The sequence below is a fragment of the Prinia subflava genome, chromosome 1 (genome assembly GCF_021018805.1).
Source record: "Prinia subflava isolate CZ2003 ecotype Zambia chromosome 1, Cam_Psub_1.2, whole genome shotgun sequence".
NCBI lineage: Eukaryota > Metazoa > Chordata > Aves > Passeriformes > Cisticolidae > Prinia > Prinia subflava.
The window spans coordinates 44,240,811-44,268,582 of record NC_086247.1 but is presented as its reverse complement, the minus strand read 5'-3'; the positions used below and the strand labels follow the sequence as shown (position 1 = coordinate 44,268,582).

Below are 27,772 nucleotides of genomic sequence, written 5' to 3'. Positions count from 1 at the left end.
ATCTCCTCAGCGAAGCTTGCCTTCTGTTTTTAAAACGTACCTTTTAGTATCCAACAAAGGGTTTCAGTGCAATAAGAATTAAGGTGTGTCTCTCAGCTTTTACCTGCAAGCAATAATGATGTTGTCAAGCATTTCAAGTGAGACCAGCCCAGGATTTTGGGGTGGGGAAAGACACTCTGTTATACAGCATCTTCAGTTCTTCCCTCAGAGGGAGGCAGAGGCACCTTGAAGGGCTGAGTATAAGGACATATACGGAGTGTCTTTTTTAAATAGTCACTAGAGCTGGGGGGGGAGGGGCACAGGAACAGGCTTGTAACCATAACTCAGTTGGACTTGTTTCTGAGAAGGCAGATGCCATGGATTGGCTCCCTCACCGAACGGCTGCTTTTCTGTTCCTTTTGTTGGTAAGTCGGATTTTAAAACAATATTTGTAAACTCTGTGACTACGCCAGTTTCATCTTCCTCAGCAGACCATTACATTTTACAATGTAAACTATTCCCCAAAAATATCTTGTGAAATTTACCATAAAAACTAAAGCTCTGCTCATTTTAAACAGCACTTTTGCACATCCTGTAGAATTAAATTAGCTTTTCATTAAATACTGACAAATGTTTCTTTCTAGACTTTTGGCAATCTGTTGGTATTCAAGATGTGATTTTCTATGTTTAATGCACGATTTTTCAGGCAAATGTTTTCTTTGGCTGCTATTTAAAGGTCATAGTTATTGTTAAAATTCTTATAATTATAAAAATTTTAATGGTTGGATATAGTTTGGTTCTATGTCTTTACTTTTTTATCAGTTGAGGAAATACCTTTTTCTAAAAAATTCAAGTCTCTTTCTTCTAAAATTATTAAAAAGATCACTTCAGAGCTGTCCAAATCCTACAACTATACTCAAGAGAGAAAAAATGACAAAATTTAGTGACCTCAGCTAAGTAAAAATCAAGACTTGGCCTATTATTTCACATTGCAAAGGATTCCTGTGTTGTTGTGCAATAGTGTCTGAGTCGCCATGTGCTAAGCAAGTGAATGCATGATGAAAGTGTTGCTCTTTGGGTTTGTTTTTCTCACTGTAAAAGGGAAGTTGTGGCTATGGTCAAGTGGCATAGTTGTTCAATGTGTTCATCAACGCATGGAAATTACCCAGAAGGGACTTTAAAGGGCTATGGGTGAACTACTGCCCCTGCAATCTGATTTTTGTATGGATTAATTTTACTCACTCGTGCTGACCTCTTGAAATCCAGTAGAGGTTTAAGGCCTTGAAGATTGAAAAGAGCAGGATTTCTAGTATAGTTATGTCTGATTGTTTTCATGCAATTTTACGTTTTACGCAGTGTATTGGTATTCGTAAATGTTTGTTAACTTCTCATTACTGACTTCTCTAAAAATGCTGTAGTCTGAGAAAAAGTTTGTGTTATAGATTAAGAAATCCTAAAACTATTATGAAAATACAATCCATTAATTTTAGGTGACAGCTCTGCAATCAGTAAAGTAGAACTAATTAATACAGAGCAGCTGCCAAGCAAACAAGGGCAAAACTTGGCAAAAGCAAGTTACGGTTCGGATAAGTTTCTGCTTGTTCAAGGCAGCAGAGAGGTATCTGAGACAGGCCTGTTGCACATCACACTAACACTTCTGGATTTTCATGAAGCACTAGTGACTATTCATTTTACTCAGCTAACTGGTGATGCACACTCCCGGTGTGTCAAAGTTCAAAAACCTTGACTGTTTCATGTCCAAGATGTGTCCACTCAAAAGACATTTTGCTGCTTTAGTTCTCACAACAACTCTGGAGCCATTTTCATTCTTTCAGTATATTGTTTTTACAATTGCGAGTGATGGAGGGTAGGTGTTGGGTCAGAAGAAAAGAGCAATTCTGAAAAATGCCATTGTGTTTTGATGACTATCAAATATCTGAACTTTTATTACCCAGAGGAAACCCTTGTTCTTGTTCTGAAACCCAGCAATGTTCATGATGGCCTGTACGGCTTCATAGCATCTTTCAACGCTTTATAGAAAGATGACAGACAAACTGTTGAGATCAAATAAATTATAAATGTATGTATCCAGTTTTAGTGTATTCTGAGAAAGAATTTTGGCTTTCAGCTTAACTAATCTTTCATGAAAATCACCTGTCTGAATGGTGTGTCTGGTTTAGTATATTGTTAATAAGCTGCATCAAATAAAATTACCATGGAGTTATACATATTTTAGTACACTACTGCATTAAAAAAAAAAAAAGAAACTTACCAGCCCTGAAACAAATAATATTCTCTATGGATTTCAACATTGGTGGGACTGATTCTGCAACCCTTGCTCATGTGACTTCAAAGGCATTATTCTCATGAGTAAGGGAGTTCTGTTTGTGATACTAGCACAGACACGTTTTATGGAAATAACCTGTTTGATCAGAAATGATTCTTCTCCTGCCAGCTATCATGTGACAGCCAATAATTTTAAATTCACCACATCTCATATGCACTTTTGTCTGGATACATTTTCCCATGTGTTATCTAGGCTTATTTTTTCCCCCCAGTTGTAAAGCTATAGTTACACATCCTACTCGTATCTTCATTGCACATAAAAATAGTCAGAAGCCAAATCCTCTCCTTGTATATGCATTTGAAACATCTGCCATGATTGAATCAGGAACCTGCAGGTTCTTCTGCCAAATAATTTTGTTGTAGAAATAGAAACTAAAGCAATTCCACATCCAGGAATTATCACCTAAGATTAGGTATTTAAGCCTGCAGTTTTACATACCTAAGAAAAATGGCCGTTAAGCAAACATGCATTTGCAGCCAGAACACCCTGTCATATCAGAATTCAGGTTTTATTGAGGAGATTTATTGAGGGTACTTAGCATGACTAATTTGAAAAACTCAAATTTTAATGATAATGGCATACACCCTATATTGAAATTACTTTCCTCTCCATTTTTCTAATGGTTAAACTCAGTTACTCTATGGAAATATATTGTATCTGCATACAATAGAAGATACAATAGCAGAACAGAAACAATCTCAATGGAAACTTACCCAAAGTGGTCAGTTCTTTGAGTAAACTTATTTTAAATTAAATAAAACTTCAAAGTATATTCTTCAGCCTGACATGAGCATTTTCATAATTCCTGGATTATTCCTGTCACTATTGTTGAAATAGTAATGGATTCTCTATCTTGGCTGCAATTCAAAGTAGTGCTAACCTAGGAAACACCTGACCTCTTCTTAATTGGGAAACAAAATGCCAGAAAAATCATCCAGAAAATCTTTCCCTTTAAACTGGATGAAGTACATTCATAAGTGACATATGAAAAGGTGAAGTATAGAAAATGAAAATCATGTTTCAATTAAAAATTATCAAATGGCATATTTTTTAAATATCAGGGTTTGTCTTATATTTGAACTCTGCTTCTCATTATTTCATATGCACTGATGTATCATTTTATTAAAGAGATGCAGAATGAATAAAGAGGAAGGGTTCATTATTGCAACCCTTTTCTAGTCAGGGCTTTGGATGAGTAAGAAAGACGTAAAAGCCCCAAAACGCTGACAGTACCAGCGCTACCACAGCAGCCTGATGACTAACACAATACGTGTGAGTTCTCAGCACTCCTCCCATCCAGGCCAACAACAATGCCACTGTTGACTTCAAAGAGAGAGAAGCAGATCCCATATGAATAATGCTGGGAAGATGTTAAAGGCGTGTTCAGTCATTTAGATTTGAGTAGGTGGAGGAGGGAGGATTCCATAATTACATATGATATTGCTTGGTACTCAATTAATGATTAGTTAATTCTTGTTTGTAAATTGCTTTGAGGGTGCAAAGAACAATACACATCCTATGGGCCTAATTCTGCCCCCAGTTTCATCAGAATAAATCCAGAATAACTCCAGTGTGACTCTAAGGTGACATTTTGGACACGGGGTCCAGGTATCGTTACAACAAAAGACAATAAAATCTTTCAGATAGAACACTGTGCAAATGACAGAAACTATAAACTTATTACCTGCCAGCACATCTCCCAACCCAAAACAGAAACAGCTTGTGCAACCAGCCTCTAGATTCTCTGCAGCTTCCTTTTTTTCACAATCTCTCAGAGACTAACAGGACAGCAAATCTTGGCATCATTCTGACCAGCCTGTCTACCTCAAGGTCCTCAGGATGCATCCCACACATTCCAGTGGCTCCTATTGCTTTAATTATTGTTTATCCCTATGTCTATGGAAAGTACTGTACTTGGATAGGGGTTTAGAAGGGAATTTTTTTAACTACCTAGAATTTTGCTGGGGTTAGATGCTAGGAGACAGAACTTACCTGCTGGAAACAGCACCAGGAAAAAAAAAAAGTTTGCATCCCTGAAAAATATTAAAAATAGACAACTGGGTAAGGGGAAGACTTCTAACTGTTGGTGACTGTCACTATGAGATTTCTTAGTTTTCTGAGTGTTCATATTAAAGTAGAAGTTCTTACTTCTCACGCTTTGTAATCTTGTAAACAAGAGATTTTTGTAAATACTGCCATTGTTTTTGCATTATTCTCTAGGAGAGAAGAGGGTTGAATGGCAGTCTTGTTGGCTAATGTGGTTGAGAGGTGGGAATTCCAGCCTTCAATCCATGGTTACTTTTCTAAAAGTATATAACAGGATGAAATAAACAAATGAGGGCTTTCTGCCCTTGCTCTTCTTTCTCTCAACTTTCCGAGTCTCCATGTAGTCATTTCAGCATGGCAAACAGTGACAGGTGACAGTGGAGAACCAGAAGGCATTAGCTGGAGAGGTGGAGGAGCCTCTATCCCTGGATCAAGTAGGATAAATGTAATTTCAAAATTGTTCAGGTTTACCTAGTGAACTGGACACTTTTTGCCTGATGTCTGCCTGCCCTCCTTCCTATACACCACAGTCATAATGGAAAGACCAAACACAGCCACCAAGTTCATTGAATCAGCCTTTTCAAATAACATGCGGTGTACTAAGGACTCTAAATTCAAGATCTTCCATTACCAACAACTAACAAAATGTGGTTTTCCTTAGCTATCACAGGAGAACCGTGAAAATGCAGGGCCTAAATTTACAATCTCTAGCATTACCAATGGACAAATTCCTGATGTTCCCATTACCAGTTCTCAAAAACAAAGAATGAGATTCCTGTGTAAAATATGTATCTTCCACTGCTTAAAAGCAGGACTCCCTATAGGCTGGAATCAAGAGGTTTATGAATATTCATGTCCTTAAGTAATAGAATTCTTTACAGGTATAATTCTTATTTCAGAAAAATTTGGAATAGTTTTTCAGAGTATGAGAGTGATGAGGCTGGGTGTGAAGTATTAGTCTCACAGTTAAGTAACAGGATAGGCCACAGGATGCAGACACCAGACAAGATTCACTAACATTGCAGTGGGAGGTGCATACCCATACTTTGCCGGGTCAAGACAATTGTCTGCATGCCAGAAGGGATTTCAACCTAAGGGTGGGGAGGATTTCATTGTGCTCACCAGAGGAGGTGGGATCGACTGATAAGAGACATTCAATTAGTGTTATTTCTGGTGGACCTCATCACTTACGTTCTCTCGTGAGGGTGTAGTCTGTCCTCCCTTTGATTCTTTCACGTTCTCCCGGGCTTCCACGGGAATTATAAAAGAACAGGACTGAGCTCCCACTGGGGCAAACAAACCCTGCTATTCACATGGAGTCTGAAATTGTCCCTTCTCTGAGATGAGGAAGGCCTGCACATGAATTTGAACCCTATTCTGAAGCTGAAGATTTAAACAGTCATAAACATAAGTTAAAAGACATATTGATGCTTTTAGTGCAACATGAAAATATTGTAGTGATTTTCCTGCAGAGTATTTTTCTTAACCATTTTAGTACTTATCTTAACCAAACAAACAAGGAAAAAATCTTCCCTCTGTGAATAGTCAAAAAGATTTCAAGCTATATGCACATCAAATGGGCAGATCCACAGTCTAAACTCTTTCATTCAGAAGCAGATTAAAGCATCCATAATAGGCCAAGGTCTCAGGGAATGCTTTGGGTAAAACCAGATCATTGGAAACATTGTTTTGTAAGTGATATATGGTGAACTCTTGCAGCATAAAGGTAAATGGGAAAAGGAGAGAGAGGAAGTAGGGTGAAGATGCTGCTCAATAATCTCTTGCATGTAAGAAGTTGTCTTAACATGAAGTAAGTGGAAAAAATTCTGTGTCCATGTTCCAGTCTTGCCAGTACAATGCAATAAATTTGAAGTGAGGAAAGTCCCATGATGTCATGTAGGATAAAAGATTGTCACAGATTTTATCCAAGTATAACTGACATAAAACCCCACAGATATATCAGACAAAAAACAAACAAACCAAAACAAAAAGCTATGGGAAATTATAAGGAAGTGAAATATTCATAACTGCAGCTGTTGACATTTCTTGAGAAAAGAGAAACACTGCAACAATTTTAGAGTCACCTGGATATTTTGTTTCTTGCAATGATGAAAGAAATAAGAATCCAGTCCTGAAAATCCCACATTTTTCACCCTTTATTGTCTGAAGAGAGCAGAAGGAGATTCTAAACCTGAAAGAGATGCTCTGAAGAAGGTACATTCAGCATGTGAACTTCAGTTTCACACCTTATTTGGGAATAAAGTTAATTAAACTGTGCCTTCTTTTAAATTGTGCTAATGTAGAAATTGAGGCTCTTCTCATTTAAATTTTAAAATAATTATATACTGCTACCTTTATTTACTCAAGATTGGTTGCATGGTTCAGTCTCAAATCTCAGTTGCATGGTTGCATGGTTCCAGTATCAAATATACTGCACACCATGGATATTTGCCTGAAAACGGCAGGTGGGTTTCCATCTTACACTGAATCTCTTCAATCTCACTAGGAAGTTTCTAAAAAAACTTCTTTTCATTCTTTTTGGTTAAATTACATAATTAAGTACTCCAGGTTTATTGTTGATTTTGTAAATAAGAAAAAAAAATGAAAAAAGAACAACTTATTTGGGATAAATACTTCTCTGGTTTCCTAGACAGTTTGGTAACAACTCTTGCAACCATTTCTCTCATCAGCTGAGGTGTTAAAAATCTGTGTGAAAGCTTTATTTTGATGAAGCTTGAAAACTAGCTTGAAAAATGCTCTGACATATCCATTCAAACTCAAAGTTTTGTCTTGGAAGACAGAATGGACTTTGAATGTTTTAACCGTCAAGGAATTCAAGTGCTGGATATAGGAAAAATTGAATTTCACAAACTCTTTTGTGGAAGTCTTGCAGCTAGATAAGGTATTGCAATAGGCTTGAGAAAAGCCCTCCTTCAGGCCTGCAGTATAGCAATGTCTTGCAGCTGGGTTTTGCTTGCTGCATTTTGCCTTGCATTTTTACCTGCCTTTTTTTTGCTGTTCTTGCAGGTACTCTTGGATTTCAGCACAGGATTTCATGTAGAGGTAATATATATTTCTTTAGAAACTCTCTTTCTGATTAAACAAAATGCAACAAACTAAAAAATCAAGTGGGAAATACTCAACTTAGACACTTCTGAACCTGATGTTTGAAAACATATTTAAATATTAAACAGCTGCAGGTAATAACATGCTCACCATCTCAAGAGAAATTCACCCAAATCTAAATTAATATCTCATACAAATGAGTAATTTTAAAATAAACATGTATGCTCATAGAGTTTGGAACTCACAGATGTGAAAAAGCACATGGTGAAAAAGCACATGGTAAAAAAGCACATGGTCTACAAATATCTCTTTTCTCATTGTTGTTGGAAATTATAATTGTCTGTATTTATTTAAAATGGTTTGAGGTCATATGATACTGGAACTCTCTGTCAAAGGTAAAAGAATGGGATGAAAATGGAATGGCAAGATGGAAAACCTTTAGAAGGCAAAAACGTGAATGGATCAAGTTTGCTGCAGCTTGTAGAGAAGGAGAAGATAATTCCAAGAGGAATCCAATAGCCAGAGTAAGTATAAAGAAAAACACAGGTATGCACTGACAAGGAAGTTTTGCCAAAGACAGGCTGATAAAAGAAGAGAGATTTAAAAGTGTGTATGCTTGGAGTAATCAAACAAGTGTAGAAGAAAAGAAAGATGATGCAATATTCCCAGATTTGCTGAGACAGTATGGTAAGATGAACCCATGTGGGTGCTGAAGAGTGACCAGAGGCTTCTTAGAACATTACCATGAGTCTACTTCCCAGGCAGGCTCCAACCAGTGTTTTTGCTCTAGATCATGACATCCTTCTCTCTCTCTCACCCTGAAAAACCCCTGAGCAGAAGTTCAAAGATTGTATATGACCTGCATGAAACAGAGAAAAAGAAATACCTTCCTGTTCTCTCACTGTGACCATGCCCTTATTAAGGTCCAGCCGCAGTATGATACTTTTGGAGGTTTCCCTCTCCACTCCTTGACAGAATTAAGAGAAATAGAAAGCCTATCCAGCCCTTCAGGGGAGATGGATGTCTAGGTCGATGTTTGTACAAGAGTCTTCTATTGATTCTGTCAACTGAACCTTGTAATTAGTGGTTGAGAAACTGAAGTTATACAGAATTTTTTACAGGAACTAAGACTAGGAGAAAAAACTCTGCAGGTGTCCTTGGTAAACTGGCATAAATTTTACCCTCTGTCACTGTAGATCCGATCTGATTGTGAAGAAGACAACCCAATCACATACAGCATCTCTGGAGTTGGGATTGACCGTGCGCCCTATGGAATATTTGTTGTTAACCCAAGAACAGGAGAAATTAATATAACATCAATAGTGGATAGGGAAGTAACGCCTGTATTTGTTGTAAGTATTCCCCTTTTTCTTTACCTTTATAATGATGGATCCAGGGTGGGGCAGACAACATATTTGTTTGTTTCAGATTGCTACTTTGCTTACTTAACTTTTGGTTTTAAAACAAGTAAATCTCTTTATTTAGATACGTTGCTTTGCTAAACACTCAGTGACGGGTATAGATTTGGAACCACCTCTTGAACTGCGAGTCAGAGTCCTGGATATAAATGATAACCCTCCTGTATTTGCACAAACTGTGTTTACGGGATCTGTTGAAGAGAGCAGCATGGACAGTACGTAACTACGCTATCCCTTTTACCATACTGCTAGTGAAATTCACAGAACGCAGTTAATATAGAGCTGGGGTGCCCTTTCTGCTTTTCTTAGGCAATGACATATCTTGGCCAGGGCCACTGCAGAGGAGGGAGCAGCAGATGCTTCTCCAAGTGCTGTTTGAGCCAGGGCCTGAGCTAATTGCTATAAATTAAACAGCAATGCTTCCTTCTCCCTTGCCTCCCACACAGGATTGCTGCATGTTCCAGTTTCTAACCATACCATCATGCAAATTCTTTCAGATGTGAAAATGTAAAATAAATAATTTCATTCTTTCTCATTAGAATAAAAATATCATTACACTTATTTCCTTTGAGGGTAATACACATTTTTCCTCGTTTTTCTCTTTCAAATATTTGTACTTGTAGCCTGTGTATTTGCAATTGCAGTAGAATATTACTAAATAATTCCATACTTAAACCATTAAAATGGTTCTTTTTACCAGAAGTGCAGCAATCAACATTAGACACACAAATAGCACTGAGGCAATGGTGCCTAACACTCATTTTCTTCTTTCTAGAAATACTCATTAAAAGCTGTGATTCTTATAGTAGTCTCTACAAGCTCAGTACTTACTGTATTTGCATATTCCCTATGGTGATTTAAAGAAGTTCAGTGAAAGTCTGTATTATTCCTTCTGACTTTGATTTTTAATTCATTTGAATCATTAGCATTGTCAGAATCAGTACTACAAAACTAAAGTTTTGATTTTCTTTGTAAATGTCAAGGAATAGATAGCCTTCTATCATTTTCATACACCATTTTAGCATTGTCTTGATGACTTGTTTGCAGGAACTCAAGAGATTTTCTGAGGGTTTCTCTGGGTTTTTTTCTTTGTTTGTTTTGTGGGGTTTTTTTAAATTATGATTATTATTTTTCTTTTTAGACACACTGGTGATGAAAATCATTGCAACAGATGCAGATGAACCTAACCATTTGAATTCTAAAATTGCCTTCAAAATAGAGAGTCAGGAACCTTCTGGCCCACCCATGTTCATTATGAATAAATACACAGGAGAACTCCATCTTGCAAATTATCTTGACAGAGAGGTAACATTTCCCATACCAAAGCTAAATGACATGATGTTGTAGCATATATGTGCTATGAGAGCAAGAAAAATATAGAAGAGAGGGAAAGGTTGTGGTTTTTACAAACATTAATGGAGAAATGCATGTTTTTGATGTGTCACAATAAAATGTCTAAGTCAAATTCCTGCATTAGGAAATAGCAGCAAGCATGAGTTATTTATAAGATCCAGTGATGATCTTCTAACATACTCATTTCTCTTTTCAGCAACATAGTAGCTACACTCTGGTTGTGAAGGCATCAGACCGGGACGGGGCTGCAGATGGAATATCATCCCTTTGTAGCTGTAACGTGAAAGTTATAGATGTTAATGACAACTTTCCAACTCTTGCTCAAAGCTCTGTAAGTTTCCAAAAACAAAAGCAGCAAACGTGATTTAAAGCCCTGTTTAAAAGCCCCATTGATAACAGAGCCCTTACTAAACCATGGAGAACTTTCCCATTTACATGCCCCATGGGATTTACAGGGTTGTTCTCTTGAAACATGCTCAAAATACAATCTGTCACTTATGCAACAATTCTGCTAACATACACATAGATCATTTTTGTATTCAGAGATGTCAGTCCTGACACTGTCAGGACTGACTCCTTTGTATTCAGAGAATTCCTGTCATTCAGGTATCCAGATCCTTGCAATACGGCCAGATTATGCAGAATAACCAAATCCTTGGAAGATCATGTCTTATACAAAGCATAAATCCTTTTCCTCTAAGATACCTCTGCAAACCTTGGAGGTGATACAGCTTTTCAAATCTGCAACCATAATCACAGTTTGCCCAGAACACGTGTTTTTTTATTAAATTGGTATTGTGTGCAATTATTAAATTGGTACTGTGCTCAGAACACCCTTCAAAAGAATCTCTGCATACAGCTGTGGTTTCCTTGCATATATGTGTGTGTATATATATATATATATATATGTTTGCTAATAGGTATTTATCTGTCATTTCAGTTTTCAGCAAGTATTTCAGAAAATTCACTCAGTTCAGAACTGCTACGAATACAAGCTCTGGATGCTGATGAAGAGTTTACAGACAACTGGTTAGCAGAGTTTTTCTTTATATCCGGTAATGAAGATAACTGTTTTGAAATTGTTACAGATCGAGCTACAAATCAAGGAATCCTTAGAGTAATTAAGGTATGGATACATATTGTGATTCAGCTCTTGACTTAAAATTTTAATTAATTGATAACAGAATTAAATAGGCAGTAAAAACACTGTCACTCAAACATTTAAAATAAAAATCATTTTTAAAATATTAAAGGAGCTTTTATGTATAATCCAGTTTTCTGTGGTTTACCTTTTAGGAACTGGATTTCGAACATATGCGAACTCACTCACTGATGATTGGTGTCAGGAATGTAGCTGCCTTCCACCACTCTGTTGCACATGAGTACCAAATATTTGGAACACCCCTCACAGTCGAAGTAAAAAATTTGATCGAACCACCAAGATTTCATCCATCTTCAATTGTGTTCTCCCTGCCACAAGGCGCAAGAGTGAATTATGTTGTAGGAACGTACACAGCCATGGATGAGGACACTAGAACTATTGCATCAAACGTTGTGTAAGCTCTGCTCTGCTCATCTCCCTGGGTAGAATAATCCTTTTGAGATTCCAATGGGATGAAGATATGTGTTTTAAAGGATGCTTTAAAAAACAATGTTTATTGATTAGCAATAGAAAAATGGCAATAGAATAGTATATAATATAGTATCATATATTGTTATGTATTATATAGTATTATATGCTAAAATATTATAGAATAGTATATAACCCATTTTTTTGCTATAATTCTTTTCTTTCCTGACTATTTTCCTTAGACTTATGCACAAGATAAAGAAAATATCACTTTTCTAACAGGCTGTAACTTAAATAGACTAGAAAATAGTGTGTTTTTTTACTCAGCCTAAGAATGTTTCTTCTTGAAACATTTGCTACAAGGAGGGAATTTGTTAGCATCTCGAGAAAAGCAGGTAGAAAATCCCAATAATTGTCAATATTACCCAATTAGAATAGATCCCTACTAGCTCATTCTCAAGTAAAAAAAAAAAATTACACTTACTACTCTTGAAAGTATCAATAACTGAGACTATCATTTGCTTTTAAGTGGATGTAGAAATAAATACAGCCTATTTACAAATATTTGAAAAAAGTATCCTAAAACATAGAATTGTGTCAGCAAATACAACTGTAGAATGTTATAGGAAGAGCTGTGGATTTAACTATTGATATCAGCAAGGGTTCTAGTAAAGATTTACAGGATCCAGAAAATTTTTACTTTTACACCATGATGCCACTTTCAAAATAAAATGGACTTCTACACATTTGCTTTATTCCTAATTACTTTTCTGGTCTCCCTCTTTTGGAATCTACATGGATTTTGCTTGACCTGGGTGAAATGCAATAGGATCTAGCATAGCCTAAAGAAAAATGCTCCAAAGTGCCAGATTTTATCTGCAAAATAAATATGTAATACATATATTCGTATCCTAATACCGAATATTTTTTACTTCACCAAACACAGCTATAGTATAGGACGTGATCCAGCTGCCTGGTTCAGAATCAATCAAAACACTGGTGAAATCACTCTGAACAAAGTTATTAACCGAGATTCAGTCTACATAGTCAACGGGCAGTACCAAGCAGAGGTTCTGGCTATCACCAGAGGTAAGAAAAGATTAAGTTTTCCAAAATAAACTCTTTCTGTTACAGATTTCTCTCAATATTTTCTTCTGTTTTCAGTTTTCCAACCCTAATTGCATTATTTATAGTATCAATATTGATACAAATTTTACCACAAATATCTTCTTTTTACAGGGGTTCCTCGATATACTGCTACTGGCACCGTTGTGCTTTCATTAGATGGCATCAATGCCAATTGCCCAACTATTAATACTGAAATGAGGAAAGTGTGCATGCATTCCCCATCGGTGATTATCTCAGCAAAGCACAGGGATGGTGATCTCTATGCTACCCCCTTCACATTCAGCATACATGGTGAACCTCAGACTACATGGATTATCAGACGAATAAATGGTAAATTAACCTACATTTTATAACAAAATAAATCATAGTAATAAGCTCTTATCTAAGCTGGTTAAGATATTACTTTATTAGCAAACAAAACACCTATTAGAATCTATTCAAATCTCAATTAAATATGAATCTAAGAAGTTACTCCAAATTTGAATATATGCAGATATATATATATATATATTAGAATATTTAAATCAGAATTATAACGTGTTATATTTTAAAGGAAATAGAAAATTTACTGATAAAATCAGAGCAGCAAACTGTACTTTGGGTGTAACTATGACAATAGATTTTACTGGTCTAAACATAATGAAGTCATTCAAAAGGAGTAATTTGATTTTTTTTTGTGTTATCTGAAAATCCTAAGAGTATAAAAAATCTCAAAATAGTTTAATAAAGTTCATAGTTAGAAGAGCTTTACTTTTATGAGAGGTATATGAAAAAGGCAAATTAAGATTACAACTTTTTAAATTCATTGTACCAGTTGTGCCTACTTTTATTTTAAAGAAAATTGTTTTAGTCAGTGCCCTGTGAAGCTTTGCCAGTTTTCTTCAATACCACATGGCAAAACAATGAATTAATCAAATCCCATGAATTACTAAATGACAGAATTTGCATAACTTACTGTATACATAGACGATTACATTAAGTGGCAATTATCACAATCGCAAGTATTCTTGAGTCTCCTACCTGTCCTAAACAGTTGCAAATATGTAATTTTAAATATTTTAAACCTACTGAAAAACTTTTGGAAAAACATATATCAGTTCCTTGAGAGAGGAAAAAGAAATGCATAAAACTTTCAACTTCTATTTTTACCACTGTGTGAATAAATTTCAGGGAAAGCAGCAGTGAAAATCAAAAATTTCATTTTCTCCTTTTCTATTTATCAAGTTTTAGAAGTGATAACTAGACTGATTTGGCTCAGGTTTTGCAAGGGAAATAACAAGCATAGATGAGTATTTTACGTTTCAGCTTTGAGTAAGTACTGTAGATGCATAAGTAATTGAGGTGCTTAGAAAGGGAACAATTTCTTTCATTCTGTTCTATGAACGTAATACACAAGTAGTATAGATTTGTAGAACACTTATAGTCAATACCTTCATCCAAATATTTTTCTCTTTTTTTTTCCCCTCCAAGATTCCTCTGCAGAACTAGTGGCCCAGAACATAGACTTTTACCTTTATAGGATCTATGTCGTTGTAAGAGATAGCCAAGGTCGGCGCTGTGCTAGACCACACATAATTCCTGTGCAAGCTTGCCAGTGTGATAGTAGGAATTACTGCACCAGTGGGGCCACAAGAATAATTATCATAGGTGGTGGTGGCTCTGGCGGTGGCACCGGTGGTGGCACTGGTGGTGGCACAGGTGGTGGCACAGGTGGTGGCACTGGTGGTGGCACTGGTGGTGGAACTGGTGGAGGTGGCCAGGAAGATGGAGGAGGACAAGGTGGTGGTGATTATGACCATACTGGAGGAGGAGGAGGAAGAGATTATGAGGACAACACAGACTGGCAGGGTTATACTGATGGCTACGACGGAGGTGAGGATGGATACACGGCCTCCACTGACGATGGTTATGGAAATGAAAATTATGGCAGACAGTTCGACTCAAACACCACACTCAGCGGTGCTGCCATTGGCCTGATGTTTCTTGGTGGATTAATATTTGTTTGTAAGTATAAAATTAAGAAAACAATTTTATTATTTTTCTAAATAATGTAAATAATGCATTTTTAAACTCTTCTAATATAAGGTTATTTTTTCAGCTGGTTGTTAATCCATTGGTTTCTATTGGACAGAGAAAAAAATTGTCTTTTAAACAAAAAGAATTTCCATAAATTTTATGTTATACGTATATACATTTTTCATTCAAAATTAAGCATTTCCTTTCTAAGACTTGTTATCCAATTCTTAGAGCTGTCCTGTCACTTACATTTTGCAATTTTTATTTCCATTACATTACTACAAGAAATGGGCAGTATCAGCTCCAAGTTGGGTATGAAAGGATCTAAAGAACAAGATTTCTTTGAACTCAAAGCCAGATTCAGTAGTGCAGCAATAAATCATATATTTTGAAACTTTTGGCTACTCCTTCCATACATAACATCTAATGAGAAACAAGTAGCATTTATGATAACAGGATCAAAACAGGACATTAATTCATTTGTCCTAGCATTCATGAAGAACTATGATCTTCATGGATTCAAGTTAGAATTTATACAAGCAATTATTTCTCAGACTACCACAATCGTAGATGATCAACCTTCTTTCATGGCCTGAGCATCAAGTAATCAACATCTAAAACTTCCCATTGCAGAAATACTGACTATAAAACCTGAGGACACTGGGGTTTTTTCTCCTGCTTTTTTAAGGAGGGAGGTTTGCTTTGGGTTTTGATCTTTGTTTAGTAGGAATCAACAAACACAGAATTTCGAAGCTTCAAAAGGCTGTTCAATTTGTAGTCCCCAGATGGTTTATCTTACAAGACAGACTGCCTTTCTGCCTTTGGAATACTCTTCTCATAGTCTGGACTAAATCCATCCTTAGTAGTGCTGTATGAGGCAGCGCTTTGTACATAGTATAGTTCTTTCCCCTTTTCATTTCACTTTGATGTTCAAGTAATCAGAGGGCTGGAGCAACTCTCCTATGAAGACAGGCTAAGAGAGTTGGGTCTGTTCAGCCTGGAGAAGAGAAGGCTCCAAAGGAAACCTTAGAGCAGCCTTCCAGTGCCTAAAGGGGGCCTGCAAAAGAGCTGGAGAAGGACCTTTTACAAGGGCATGTAGTGATAGGATGAGGAGCAATGGATTTAAACTAAAAGAAAGTAGGTTTAGGAAGAAATTCTTTACTGTGAGGCCGATGAGACATGTTGTCCAGAGTTGTGGATGCCCCATCCCTGGAAGTTTTCAAGGCTGGGCTGGATGGGTTTTTGAGCAACCTGGTAAATGGAAAGCGTCCCATGGCAGAGGGGTTGGAACTAAATGGTAACTAAGATCTTTTCCAACCGAAGCCATTCTATGATTCTGTGAATTAATATTGCATTTCCTTTCTAAAATAAGCAGTGTTTTTGATGCTGGCCATTACAAGCATTCTGCAATTTCCAGCACTGAGTTCTTTACACAACTAAGCATAATACAGCACTCTGGGAAAGCTGACTCACTCTACGTAAACATTAATTGAAACTAGGGCTTGGGGTTTGCCCCTACTGCTTTTTCAAATCAAGCAACATGTGTATATAATGTGAAAAATGCAACCGGAGCCTTAGCCAAAGATCACTGCAGTCAGGTGGATTCTCCACTGATTCTCATATGTCTATTATTATTAATGTGTATTTATTTTCAGTACTTAAAGAGAAAAATGTATGCTTATATATCAGGAAAGAATGGCACTGAATGCTATACAAAGCAGCACTGGTTCTGTTTGTTTAATTTTCATATGCATGCAACCTTAATTGGTTTAGCTGAGATAGATCAAAGTCTGTTCCCAGGTGTATAAGCATAAATTTGGAGTAAGAGCCCCACCCCTGCCTTGTTCTGTTATAACTAAAGGTACAACCTTTAGTTGAATTTCTGAATTTCCAAATATAGGCACCTCCATAAGCAGCTAATGATTCTGAAAGCCAGACTTACAGGCTGCTTGGTTAGAAACATTTTAAAGCATATTTTCAAAAGTTCATGAGCACCTGCCCTCTGGGGAGAGCAGCTATTCCTGTGAGGAAGAGCTGTCCTAAATCCTTCTTTCCTGTTCCTTTCCTGTTAAGTGATTCCAATTTTGATGTCAATGAGTGACTGCTGTGGCTGTAGACGCGGCGCTGCAGGTGGAGTTGGAACTGGATTTGAACCTGTACCTGAATGCACAGAAGGTGCAATTCATCCATGGGGAATAGAAGGTGCACAGCCTGAAGACAGGGTCAGTACATCCCATGTGTCTAATACCAGAAGTAACTCATATTTAAAGGCTGCATTTGACTATAGAAAGTTATAGTAACACTGTGTCATCTAAAACCAGTCTGGCATTGTCAACAACTGCCAGGCAGATATGAAAGATGATTCTTAATTAACATTCGCTGATGGGGTTTATGTGTTTTAAGCAGTGGTCAGTTAATTTGGCACAACAGTTTGGTGCCACTTTTCCTTCAGATGAAGCATAATAATTAGCAAGTTTCTTCAATGCAAGTTTAGGAGAAAGGAACACAAATCATCTTCACTAATCATTGTTTGTGTTGACAAGGAAAAGCTTGTAGTTCCTTTTTTGTTTTGTTTGTTAATGGAGATAGTGATAATGGTTATCATAAACAGTTTGGACTGCTAATTCTTTAACATAATTCACAAAGTCTTGGTCTTCATATGGGAATTTCAAGGTAATCGTTCAAAGAGTCAAAATGTTTTTTTCCAGGATGTCTCACACATTCTTGCCCCAACAACTGCTGCAGGAGGTGATTTTGGTGAACCTTCTGGTAAGCAAATTCTTAAATCTTCTATGTTATGCTGTCATAAAGCTGTCTTTCAGAACTTGATGCCTTCACATTCATGGAGTCCTTTGGTTTCCCAGCTATAACCCAACCCTTCCAATCTCACATCTGCAGATAGTCAAACTCAAGCTGGTAGGACATCCAGTATGAATAAAAAGTCTGGGGTTTGAGCTTTGAGCAGTTTAATTTCTGCAAACTACACTTATTTGAAATATCTGCCAAGGCTTTCAAATCCCAGGCAATTTATCAGCACAGCTACTGAATGGAGGGCCTTTTCAAGACACTGGTTTTAGCAGAAATCAATCTTTAGCCAGAATAAGGATATTTGCTTTCATAACTTGGGTAAAATCTTCAGTTCTTCCCAGCTTCCTGCTTCCCACAAGAGAACGTGTCAAGTAGCTAGTTAATTATTGACAATTTATGCATTAACAGACAAGCTGATACGTAACACAGTAAATGTATGCTTCTGAGATAAGGTTCATCCAGGAATTCAATGACCATAGGGAATAAGCCCAGCTGTGCAGTGCCACTTCCTCCTTCTCCCCCATTCCTTACTTCAGAAGACGAAGGAAGGATGCTGGCACAGATCCATTTTCACTAGCTTCTGACAGGAAGAAATGCTACTCTGCGAGACAACGTCTGTGCTGTTTATTTATTATACAAGAATGTTCTCAGATTTCTCATTTCATAAAAATGAAAAAAATATATAATTTAGTCAATGTTTCCCAGTGTAACCATAGTCAAGACTACTGTATGCAATTTTTTTATTATGACGTGTTGATCATTAAGAAAACTCTTCCCTTGTTATCATGTATTCAAAAAATACTGAGAAGATAAAATTCTTTAAGTATTACTTTATAACTTATTTTAAAGACCATTTCCATTCTGGATTATAAACTGGTGGTTATTATGATCCATTGATGTTCTACCCTAAAAAATCTCACTACTAGAAAATGGGAAAGTACTTACAAAAGTCTTTATTTTCTAGGATTTACAAAACTCTTTATTTTCTAAATGTGTAAGGGAAAAAATTTAACACCAATGTGATAATAAATATGCATGTATGTATTTGCATAAATCAAGGTTATCTGATTTTCTAACACAAACCCTATGACAGCATATATATACATTTGACAGAAAAATCTTTCCAGCAAATAATAGAGTAAATCACTGATTTTCTAAAACACATATGTACATGCTGCCTAGCCTCAGGAATAAAATCAAGTGCTTAGATGTGTGTTAATATGTATTTAATTATTACTGCAGTTTCAATGTTTGGTACATGTGCATGTACCTGTTACTAAAATTGGCTAAAATACCTTTAGAAACACAGTAGTGTATTATAGCATTTGTAGAAACAACTGACAAATTGTGTATAAAGCTTCACAGAGCACAGGAAGGATAACTTTTTCTATTTTCAGACATATATAATAACACATATGGAGGAGGAGGAGTTGTAGCTTCTGGTGTTGAAGAAACTACAGGTGTTGGCTATGGCACTGGTACAGGCTATGGAACAGCTGGAGGAATTTCTGGAACAGGGGAAGTAAAGGGGTCAATTGGAGGAACAATAAAAGAGTATCGAGAAGGAGGAGTGAACATGGCCTTCCTAGACAACTATTTCTCTGAGGTAATTAGTTGCTATTCTTCAAGTTACATCTTTGAGCATGCTTTCTGTTAGGTTTTCCTTCCCAGGTTACATGGTGGAAATCCACATTAAATGTACTCAAATTGAAACTGCCATGATATAAGACTGCTGTGAGAGCAAAGCTGACCACACTGGTAGGAAAAGTTACAGCACTAGTAGTAGTACTGTCTTTTGAGCTGCTGCCATAGTAGACGGATTGTTCAACAGCCTTTTTGTAAAACTGATGGACACACTGCAGGTAGGGGTGGGAAGCAATTAAATTATTTCAACCTCATAAGTACCCACCAAATTTATGTATTTTCTACCTTTCTTAGTCCATAAATACATAATAACATTCTGGAATTGTTCCCCCCTACTTCTTGTACAGCTTGTTTGATGAAATAATTTTAATCCTTAAAGAACTTTAAACATCAGTTCTTTATTTTTATTGCCATTTCTGCTCCCTAAAAGACTTGTGAATTACCAGTGACACAATATGCAGTTTTTCAATTGGCAACGCCTTAATTAGCCTTTACATATGGGATTAAAAAAATGGTGTGGAATTTATATGATTAATGGTTTCATGGGCTATATTTTTATTCATATGCATGAACCGTGAGGCATAAATGTTATAATTGCATGTCATCAAAATATCAATTAAGATACAAGGATTGCTATATTTCAAAATCCAAACAAAGTTCAGTAGAGGAGAGAACAGGGCAGTCCTGACATTCTGAGCATGGGTTTCTCCCAGACTGCAATCTTCCTGCCTAGGCCTGGAGCACTATATTAATTGTCTGCCAGCCATAGGCCTCCACATACTACTCCTGCTATCCTCCTGGACTATCTCAATCCCCAAATTCTTTGAGTCTCCCTGCCAGTCCTCCTCTTCCTTTTCTGCTTCCTCCAACCCCACTCTGGATTCACTTTAAATTTTCCTCTTTCCTGCCTGATCTCCCTGCAATGACCATGCCAGGATCCCCAACATCATCTCCAGCTGGCTATTTCCTGTTTGCTCAAAATGGAGTTCCCTCTGGACTCACCAAGTCTCCCCCACTGTGGACAATCCTCCCTCGCATTTCCTCTTTCCTGTTCTTCATTGCTCCCCTTGCAACCCTGCTTCACTCTTCTTCCAACTACTTTATTGAGATACTGCTGCCCAAAGAAGGATGTTTGCCCGTCCCTTTTGCCCCATAGGCAGAGCCACTGACGATAGACCAAATGCAAGATGCTATGTGCTGGCAGAAACAAGAATAAAACACAATAATATTTAAATAAAGTTATTTCAAGGTTAAAAATATTGATGGTATAGTCTGTCTGTTGATGTCCTATTTTTCAAGTCAGCTGGGCCCTACTGTGGTTAGGGAAACTTTACTGTGGTTTGAGTATTCATGGTTAAAAAACTGACAAAACTCACTCTCTTTTTCTGTTTGTTTGGTTGCTTTTTTTTTCTTTCCATTTTTTTGTTTTGTCAAACTACAGAAAGCATTTGTGTATGCAGATGAAGATGAAGGTCGGCCAGCAAATGACTGCCTATTAATTTATGATCATGAAGGAGTCGGTACTCCTGTTGGCTCCGTGGGTTGCTGCAGCTTTATTGGAGAAGATACAGATGAAACATATTTGGATACATTAGGACCAAAATTTAAGACCTTAGCAGAGATCTGTCTGGGCAAAGAGATTGAACCTTTCCCTGACGTCAACCCACCCTGGCCAGGCGTCAACATTCCCTTCCCCGGCCCTGAAAGTGATCTCAACCTCCCACCACCTGGCACCACCATCGTTGTCAATGGAAGTGCACCTATGCCTCCCCCAGTTGGCACTACGACGGTTGTTACTGAAAACACCTACACGTCTGGGACAACCATACAGCCCCCGAGGCCAGCGCCGGATCCCTTGCTCCACGGCAACATGACGGTGACCGAGACCTACACCTCGGGCCCCCCTTCTCTTTGCGTTGACCCTCTGCGTGCATCCAACGTCGTTGTGACAGAGAGGGTTGTTGGGCCTGCGTCTGCCTCTGATTTGCGTGGCATGCTAGATATCCCCGATCTCACGGAGGGCTCCAACGTTATCGTCACGGAAAGAGTGATCGCGCCCAACTCCCGACTCCCGGCATCTCTGAGCATTCCTGATTTGGTAGATGGGTCAAATGTGGTAGTGACAGAAAGGGTGTTCAGGCCTGCCTCCGGCATGCCAGGCAGCCTCATAAATATCCCCTCAGAGTTATCTAATGCCCACAATGTGGTAGTCACAGAGAGAGTAGTGTCAGGGTCTGGGATGAGCAGCCTGGGAGGAACAAGCCTGGGAGGAGCAAATCTGGGGGGCCTGAGCAGCACGGGTCAGATGCTCAGTGCCGACTGTCATCTTGGCCAGGGAATGGGCGCGGCATCTCCAGGCACCTCCCGGAGACGAGTGACAAAGTACAGCACCGTGCAATATTCCAGTCAGTAAGGCCTCTGCTGGCTCCCCTTCCTGCTGAAATCGCCATTTGCACCGACACTTATTAGCTGCCACCCATCAAGAATATTGTTATTATTTATAACTAAGAAATAGCGCTAAAATTTCAGGGATTCCTGCTTGTGTGAGAATCTCTGACGGGTGCCCCATTTTGAGGTCAAATGCAGGACTTTGTCAGTGAAGGGAAAATAGAAGGTAGCTTTAAATTTATTTCTTTCTCTCCACCAAGCACTGCAAGTGTGTAAAGAGACTAGTATTTTTGGAGAGATACCTGATGACCAAGAAGAGCAGTGAGAGGGGATCCTTGTGTGCACACAGTACCAGCATAAATTAATGTCATACAAAAGCATGTTAAAATACTGTGCAGCTGAGTGATCTCTCACAACAAGAAGATTTTGGTTAATAGGCCCTCACTGACGAGAGGAAAAGAATGTAGTTAATAATTAGTCAACTCAAGACTAAATAAGCACTTTCAAACGCATCATTTTACTTTGCATGTAATTCAAGAAGCGCTACAAAACGGCACTTTCAACTATTTCTCCCATCACCAACAATAGTTATAAATAATAATTATATAAACACAATACACTTCCATTGCTTTCTGAAGTTCTCAGTAAACAAACACCCTGACACAGCCTTCCGTGCTGTTCCTGTCCTGGTGAGGAGCGATTCGTCGCAGCTGGTGCTGCCGCATTGACACTGTCACCCAGGAAGATGTTGGCTTCATCCTTTCTCCATTGCCATTACAGCTTTGCTTAAATCTAAAAGGACTTCAGTGACAACCAGGAACTTTTAGTCAGATTTTTGTGCCAAACTATACCCTTCAAATTGCCAGTGTCAGGTTGTATTAAGAGGGCTATAACACACTGTGCCTATTCTCGTCTCAAATACTGATACAAAAAGAAAATCTTGGAAGCTTTGCAACGTGAGAAGGCAATAGCAAGTGTTGTATTACTGACACTGGTAGCTGAAGTCTTCCTGAAAAGAAAAAACACTTGGAAGCAATATAAATTCGCTAATAAGCAATGTGGAAAATTTTTATTTCATATGCCAATGTATTTTGCATTGATATTTTGAAAGTTTATTTGAATGTATTAGTTGAAAAAGTCTTTGAGTCTATAAACTTAATTAAATCTGGCTTTTATTTTCCCATGAAAACAGCTCTACCGGACTCTATTATTCTAATAATACCTTAACATGTCTTAGAATGTGATCTGAAGGAACAAAATACTGAAATATATCTTCTATCTCATTTTACTTCTGTATCATATGTATAGTAACCATAGCGCACCCAACATTGCTTCAGTGTAAATAAACTAGAGTTATAGGGAGGGACTAGCTTTTTTTGCTAGACCACCAAATCAGTAGTTTCACTAAATTTTGCTTCTTTGGTTTTGACAGGTTAGTGAAACATAGGTTAGTGAAAAGTTTAAGAGTTGTCTGTGAACCTCCCAGTCTATAAAATGGAAAAGAAACCCAATTGCGTATCCAGACCAACTTAGCTCAGAAGGAACAAATGACGGGTTTCTGAATCTGATACCAAGAAAAGGTTTTTTAAAAGATGTTTTTGGAAATGCAACTAGATCTGCTGTCAACAACAGCCTGCAGTGTCCCCTGAGTCAATGCCACTGTCAACATCAGTAATCCTAAGGAGTTACAACCAAATCCAAGGCTACCTCCAGGAAAGGTCCCTTCCATACCTTCAGGTTCTTTTCTACAGCAACTGAGCATGCTAGATGCTCTCCCCCATAAAATCTGATGTATTGCTGGTCTTGCTTCTATCTGTAGCCTTGATTATCTTAAGTATCACTAAAATTGCATTGACTTCAAAGGTATTAGTCTTTCCTATAAGTTATGTACCAACTCTAATTATGGTTCCTGGAACCATTCTTTAAAGAATGAAAAGAGGTACTAATATATAAAGCTGTACCATTTTACATCTGGAGAATCTGTGCAGAAATTCACAAAAATGCTGACAAACTCCCTTTCATTTTCCTAACTACCTGTTCATATAAAAAACCAAATATTTAAAATATGTATGACTAGGCATATAAAAAGCCTACACAATACAGCCAAACCCCACTAGAAAATATTTTAATGTAAAAAAAAATAAGTTGAGTGTAAATAATTCCATAATCATCTTAAGCAAAGCAGAAATATTTTTCTGAATTGTGTTCAAAGTAATGAAACCAGTCTTCAGGAGCACATGCAGAATTCCTTGAACAAGAATGCTATGTGAAGTATGAGTGTCTGAACTATGGTCTCTTGCATGTCTAGAAACAGGGGAAGAATTACTAGAAAAAATAGAGAGATAGGAAAAAAATTTGAGAAATAGAAAACTAATAGAAAAATTGAGGGAAAATGTTGTTTCAAAGGACAGATTTTGGTTATGTGGTGGTTGTCTACTTCTAGTACTTTTACCAACTTTTTAATTATTCATTATTATGTAATACAATTTCTTGAAATATTTCTAGCATCTTTAATATTGGTTTCTCACAAAAACCAGCAATGGCATTATCCAGTGCACTTCTGAATATTAACTCCTATTGCTGTGTAATTTTCACAAACTTTCTAAAAACTGTTTTTTTAGTGAATTGAGGATTCTTCTAGGTTACTACAAATTGTGGAAGAAAAAAATGCATGTGAAGATGTGAACAAATATTTGGTACATGTAAAATTCTGTTCAAATTCTTTTCCTAACTTCATTGTTTAAAAATAGCATACAGTTTAATTCTGACCAGCAGACATTAGTTTTGTTTCTTTTCTTCCAGTTGTAATTTAAAAGCCTGTTTGCTGTCTTACCTTTAATCATACATATTGTTCAATAATGAAGAAGAAATGGTTTTCAGGGAAGAAAGACAGTAGTGATAACAGTTCTGCTCTAAACCATTCAAGAAAAATGCTCTTACTTAGAGTTAGCAGCAATACCAAGTGTATGGTTTGCCTTTTTTTTTTTTTTTTTTAACTTGGGTTTATTTGGGAATAGGATCCTACAGTTTTAAACAGGCTCTTTGAGATCTTGGCATGACGAGAAGTCCACAGGAAGAAAAGAGAGCTACAGGCTGAGGGTCTCATTAGATTTCTATCTTAGGAACACTGTCTCAATTTGAACTGCAAGTTTCTATACTTTTTACTCTGTCCTAATTCTGTGGTAATAAATAACACTTTAAAACTGTTGTGAGCAGTACTTTACTATGCGTAATATGAAAAGGCCACACAATTTAAGTAACAATTTGAAAAAATTCTGCCATTTTTCAAAATTTCTGTTTGAGTTAACATAACTGCATAATTCAAATGCTCCTCACCATTGAGTCACCAAACATATCATTTTAATTTTATTTAAAATGTAAGTAATATTACTGTGGGCTTGTGTTTTCGTAAATAAAAAAATTAGAGATTTGTTTGTAATAATTTCTGAATGGCACTGAAAAAATACAATAAATGATCATTTGAAACGTCATGTTTAACATAGAGTGGCTCAGGATATTTTTTTCCATTTATCAGTAGGAAATACAGTTTCCTTAAAACTGACGGGTTTTTTTCAGAAAAAAATCTTGTTCTTTCATGAAAACAAAAAGAAACAGAAGGTGTTGATTTAGAAAATCAGGTCGTTCCAAAACAAAATTATTTTATGTGTCAAATTGACTACAATACTTTATTTCAGGTTGTCAAGCAGAAATGTGTGTCAGGTCTCACAAGAATTACAGTACAATTTCCTCAACCCATCATTCTCTGCATTGTTCTCTCTCTTTAGACAGCCTTTTCTGTGATACCCTTCTGTTCTGCAACTCTGAAACAGTGCTTCAGAGGAGCTATAAATTAATGCTGGACTACAAGCCACAGAGAGAAGGAGAGCAAAGGTCTCTAGAAACAAAGTATTTGGACAACACAGGCATCACAGGTACATTCACTGCATACTGGTCAAAATGAGTTGAACCAAAGAAAAGCACTTTGGCTCTAAAATCAAATTTCTTTCTAACATTCCAGACCCCTGTTCATGATAATAATTATTTTTTGTGCAGAGATTTTTCTGAACTTAGTAAATTACTGCTTTTATAAAAACTATCATGTAGTAAGCAAATGTCATTTAATTATCTTTTTTTTTTTTTTTTGCCTTAACACTTTGACATGTTTTTTCTGCAGTTTCATACAGAATGATTATTGGCACTCACACAGATTTCAGATAATGATTCAAGTGTCTTTTCAGGAAGTTAAGTTAGAAGAGAAAATTATCCATCTTCAAATTTATAGCAACTTTGCTATCAGTCTGATAATGTTGCCAATTCCAGTGCAACAAAGATAATTTATCATTTATCTTTTGTATTTAGAATCTGCCTAAACAGAAATGAACCAAAACTATTTTACACAACACTAGTTTTTATGCTCAAGAAACTTTAGTTGAAATACATGGGAGCACAGATACAAGTCAAAAATGGGTCAATAGACAATGTTATTTCATATTCCAAGTGCACTTAAATTTTATAAAAAGGAGAATAATGACAAAATTACAACTGGTGACAGTTTTGGATGTACATTTATATAATGATGAATCTCTCATGTTTTCTTATTGTGACCAGTTGTTAAACAGCATCTTGTAATCCAGGATACAGTGCAATAAGTTACGAAATAGAATAGTCACAAAATGACAACTTAGGAAACAAAAGCTGCTTGGTTGACATCCATCATGTACCCCAACTTCTGATGTTCATCATGTGCTGTTGGGTCTACCTGCAAATTTAGATAGTTGCACGTTCAATCTTTTTATTTTTCCTACTTTTGAGGAAAAATCTAAAAAACAACAAAAAATAAATACATATATTATTACAGGCTTCCTTCCAGCTCCTTCATTTAAGATTTGTTTCAAGACAGTCAAAATCTAGGTAAAACAAGTGGTAATTATATACCTGCAGGTTTTGATTTTACAGTGATCCAGTACCAAAGATCTAGGAGAAGGTCTGTTCCTCTGCCAGTCACTGCAGGCTCAGGTTGTCAGGGAGGTGAATTGTGACACCAGAACTCAAGACAAAGGCTCCTCAGGATTCCCTATAGGATCTCGGTAAGTGGTTTATTTTTCTGAATTTTCTATAAATTGTCTTTGAAAAAGGGACTTGCAACTTAATCTCTTTCCCTTAGGAATATGATTACAAATTCATCAATGACTGCAAGATGCTCAGGTGTCAAAGTGTTTTGGTAACCCCATAAATACACTGTAGCAATGTGCCTGAAGCACACATGCAGAGGGACATTTTGAGTCTTTGATGCTGAATGTCTATTATAATGAATGCTATTTGACTATAAAATCCACTCTAGATCAAATGTTTGAATATAAATAACAAGATAACAGCTATTGGACATGCAAAATTTATAAATACTAGTAGGAAAGTAATGCTTTTCTTGTGTTGTTTCTGGACCCATGGTAAGCTGTAGGTGCACCAAGACTCCTAGAAAGGGACTGGAGAAATTCATGTGTAACACGTCAACAAATACAAACTAAGTAGCCCCATCTGGGAGAGTACTAGAGGATGAACTGCAGTGTCCAGGCATGTACACACTTCCTAAATGGCATCTCCCATTGCCATTCTCAGAGACAGAATGAAAAGAAATGCACCCATTTTCATTCTGAGTCTTATCAGTTCTGCTCCACTGTCATGTGGGGGTTGCTTTAAATTTTATTTCACCTAAGTTCAGAGTTTAAACTAAAAATGCAGCAGGATTGCCAGTGATTGCAAATAGCTTTCCTCATCATCTTTGAAAACCCAGATTGTCTGGGATTCACATTTCTTATGGAGGAACCATCTGAAAGCACCTGAAACAGGCAAGCCTTAATGGAAAGTTGTCAGTCAACACTAATGTTAACCGATATGGTTTGCACATTCATAGATATATAATTACTGGGGAAAAATAAAAGAAAATGCAGCTCTTGGGTTATTTGGGATTTTTCTTCTTTGCCAGTAAAGTCAGTACATATTTTGATTCAA

At 37.0% G+C, this 27,772-nt stretch overlaps 1 protein-coding gene across 1 annotated transcript; it reads left to right on the top strand.

Annotated features, from left to right (window-relative positions):
- Positions 1-26,520, top strand: LOC134549415 (desmoglein-1-like). Its single transcript, XM_063394964.1, has 16 exons — positions 1-404; positions 7,400-7,435; positions 7,834-7,962; positions 8,635-8,790; positions 8,924-9,071; positions 9,998-10,161; positions 10,406-10,540; positions 11,150-11,335; positions 11,506-11,765; positions 12,726-12,868; positions 13,019-13,237; positions 14,378-14,911; positions 16,997-17,145; positions 17,632-17,692; positions 19,129-19,337; positions 20,817-26,520. Exons 1-16 carry the CDS (start codon positions 357-359, stop codon positions 21,786-21,788), a joined length of 3,549 nt encoding a protein of 1,182 aa, XP_063251034.1. The 5' UTR covers positions 1-356; the 3' UTR covers positions 21,789-26,520.
- The last annotated feature ends 1,252 nt before the right edge of the window (positions 26,521-27,772 follow it).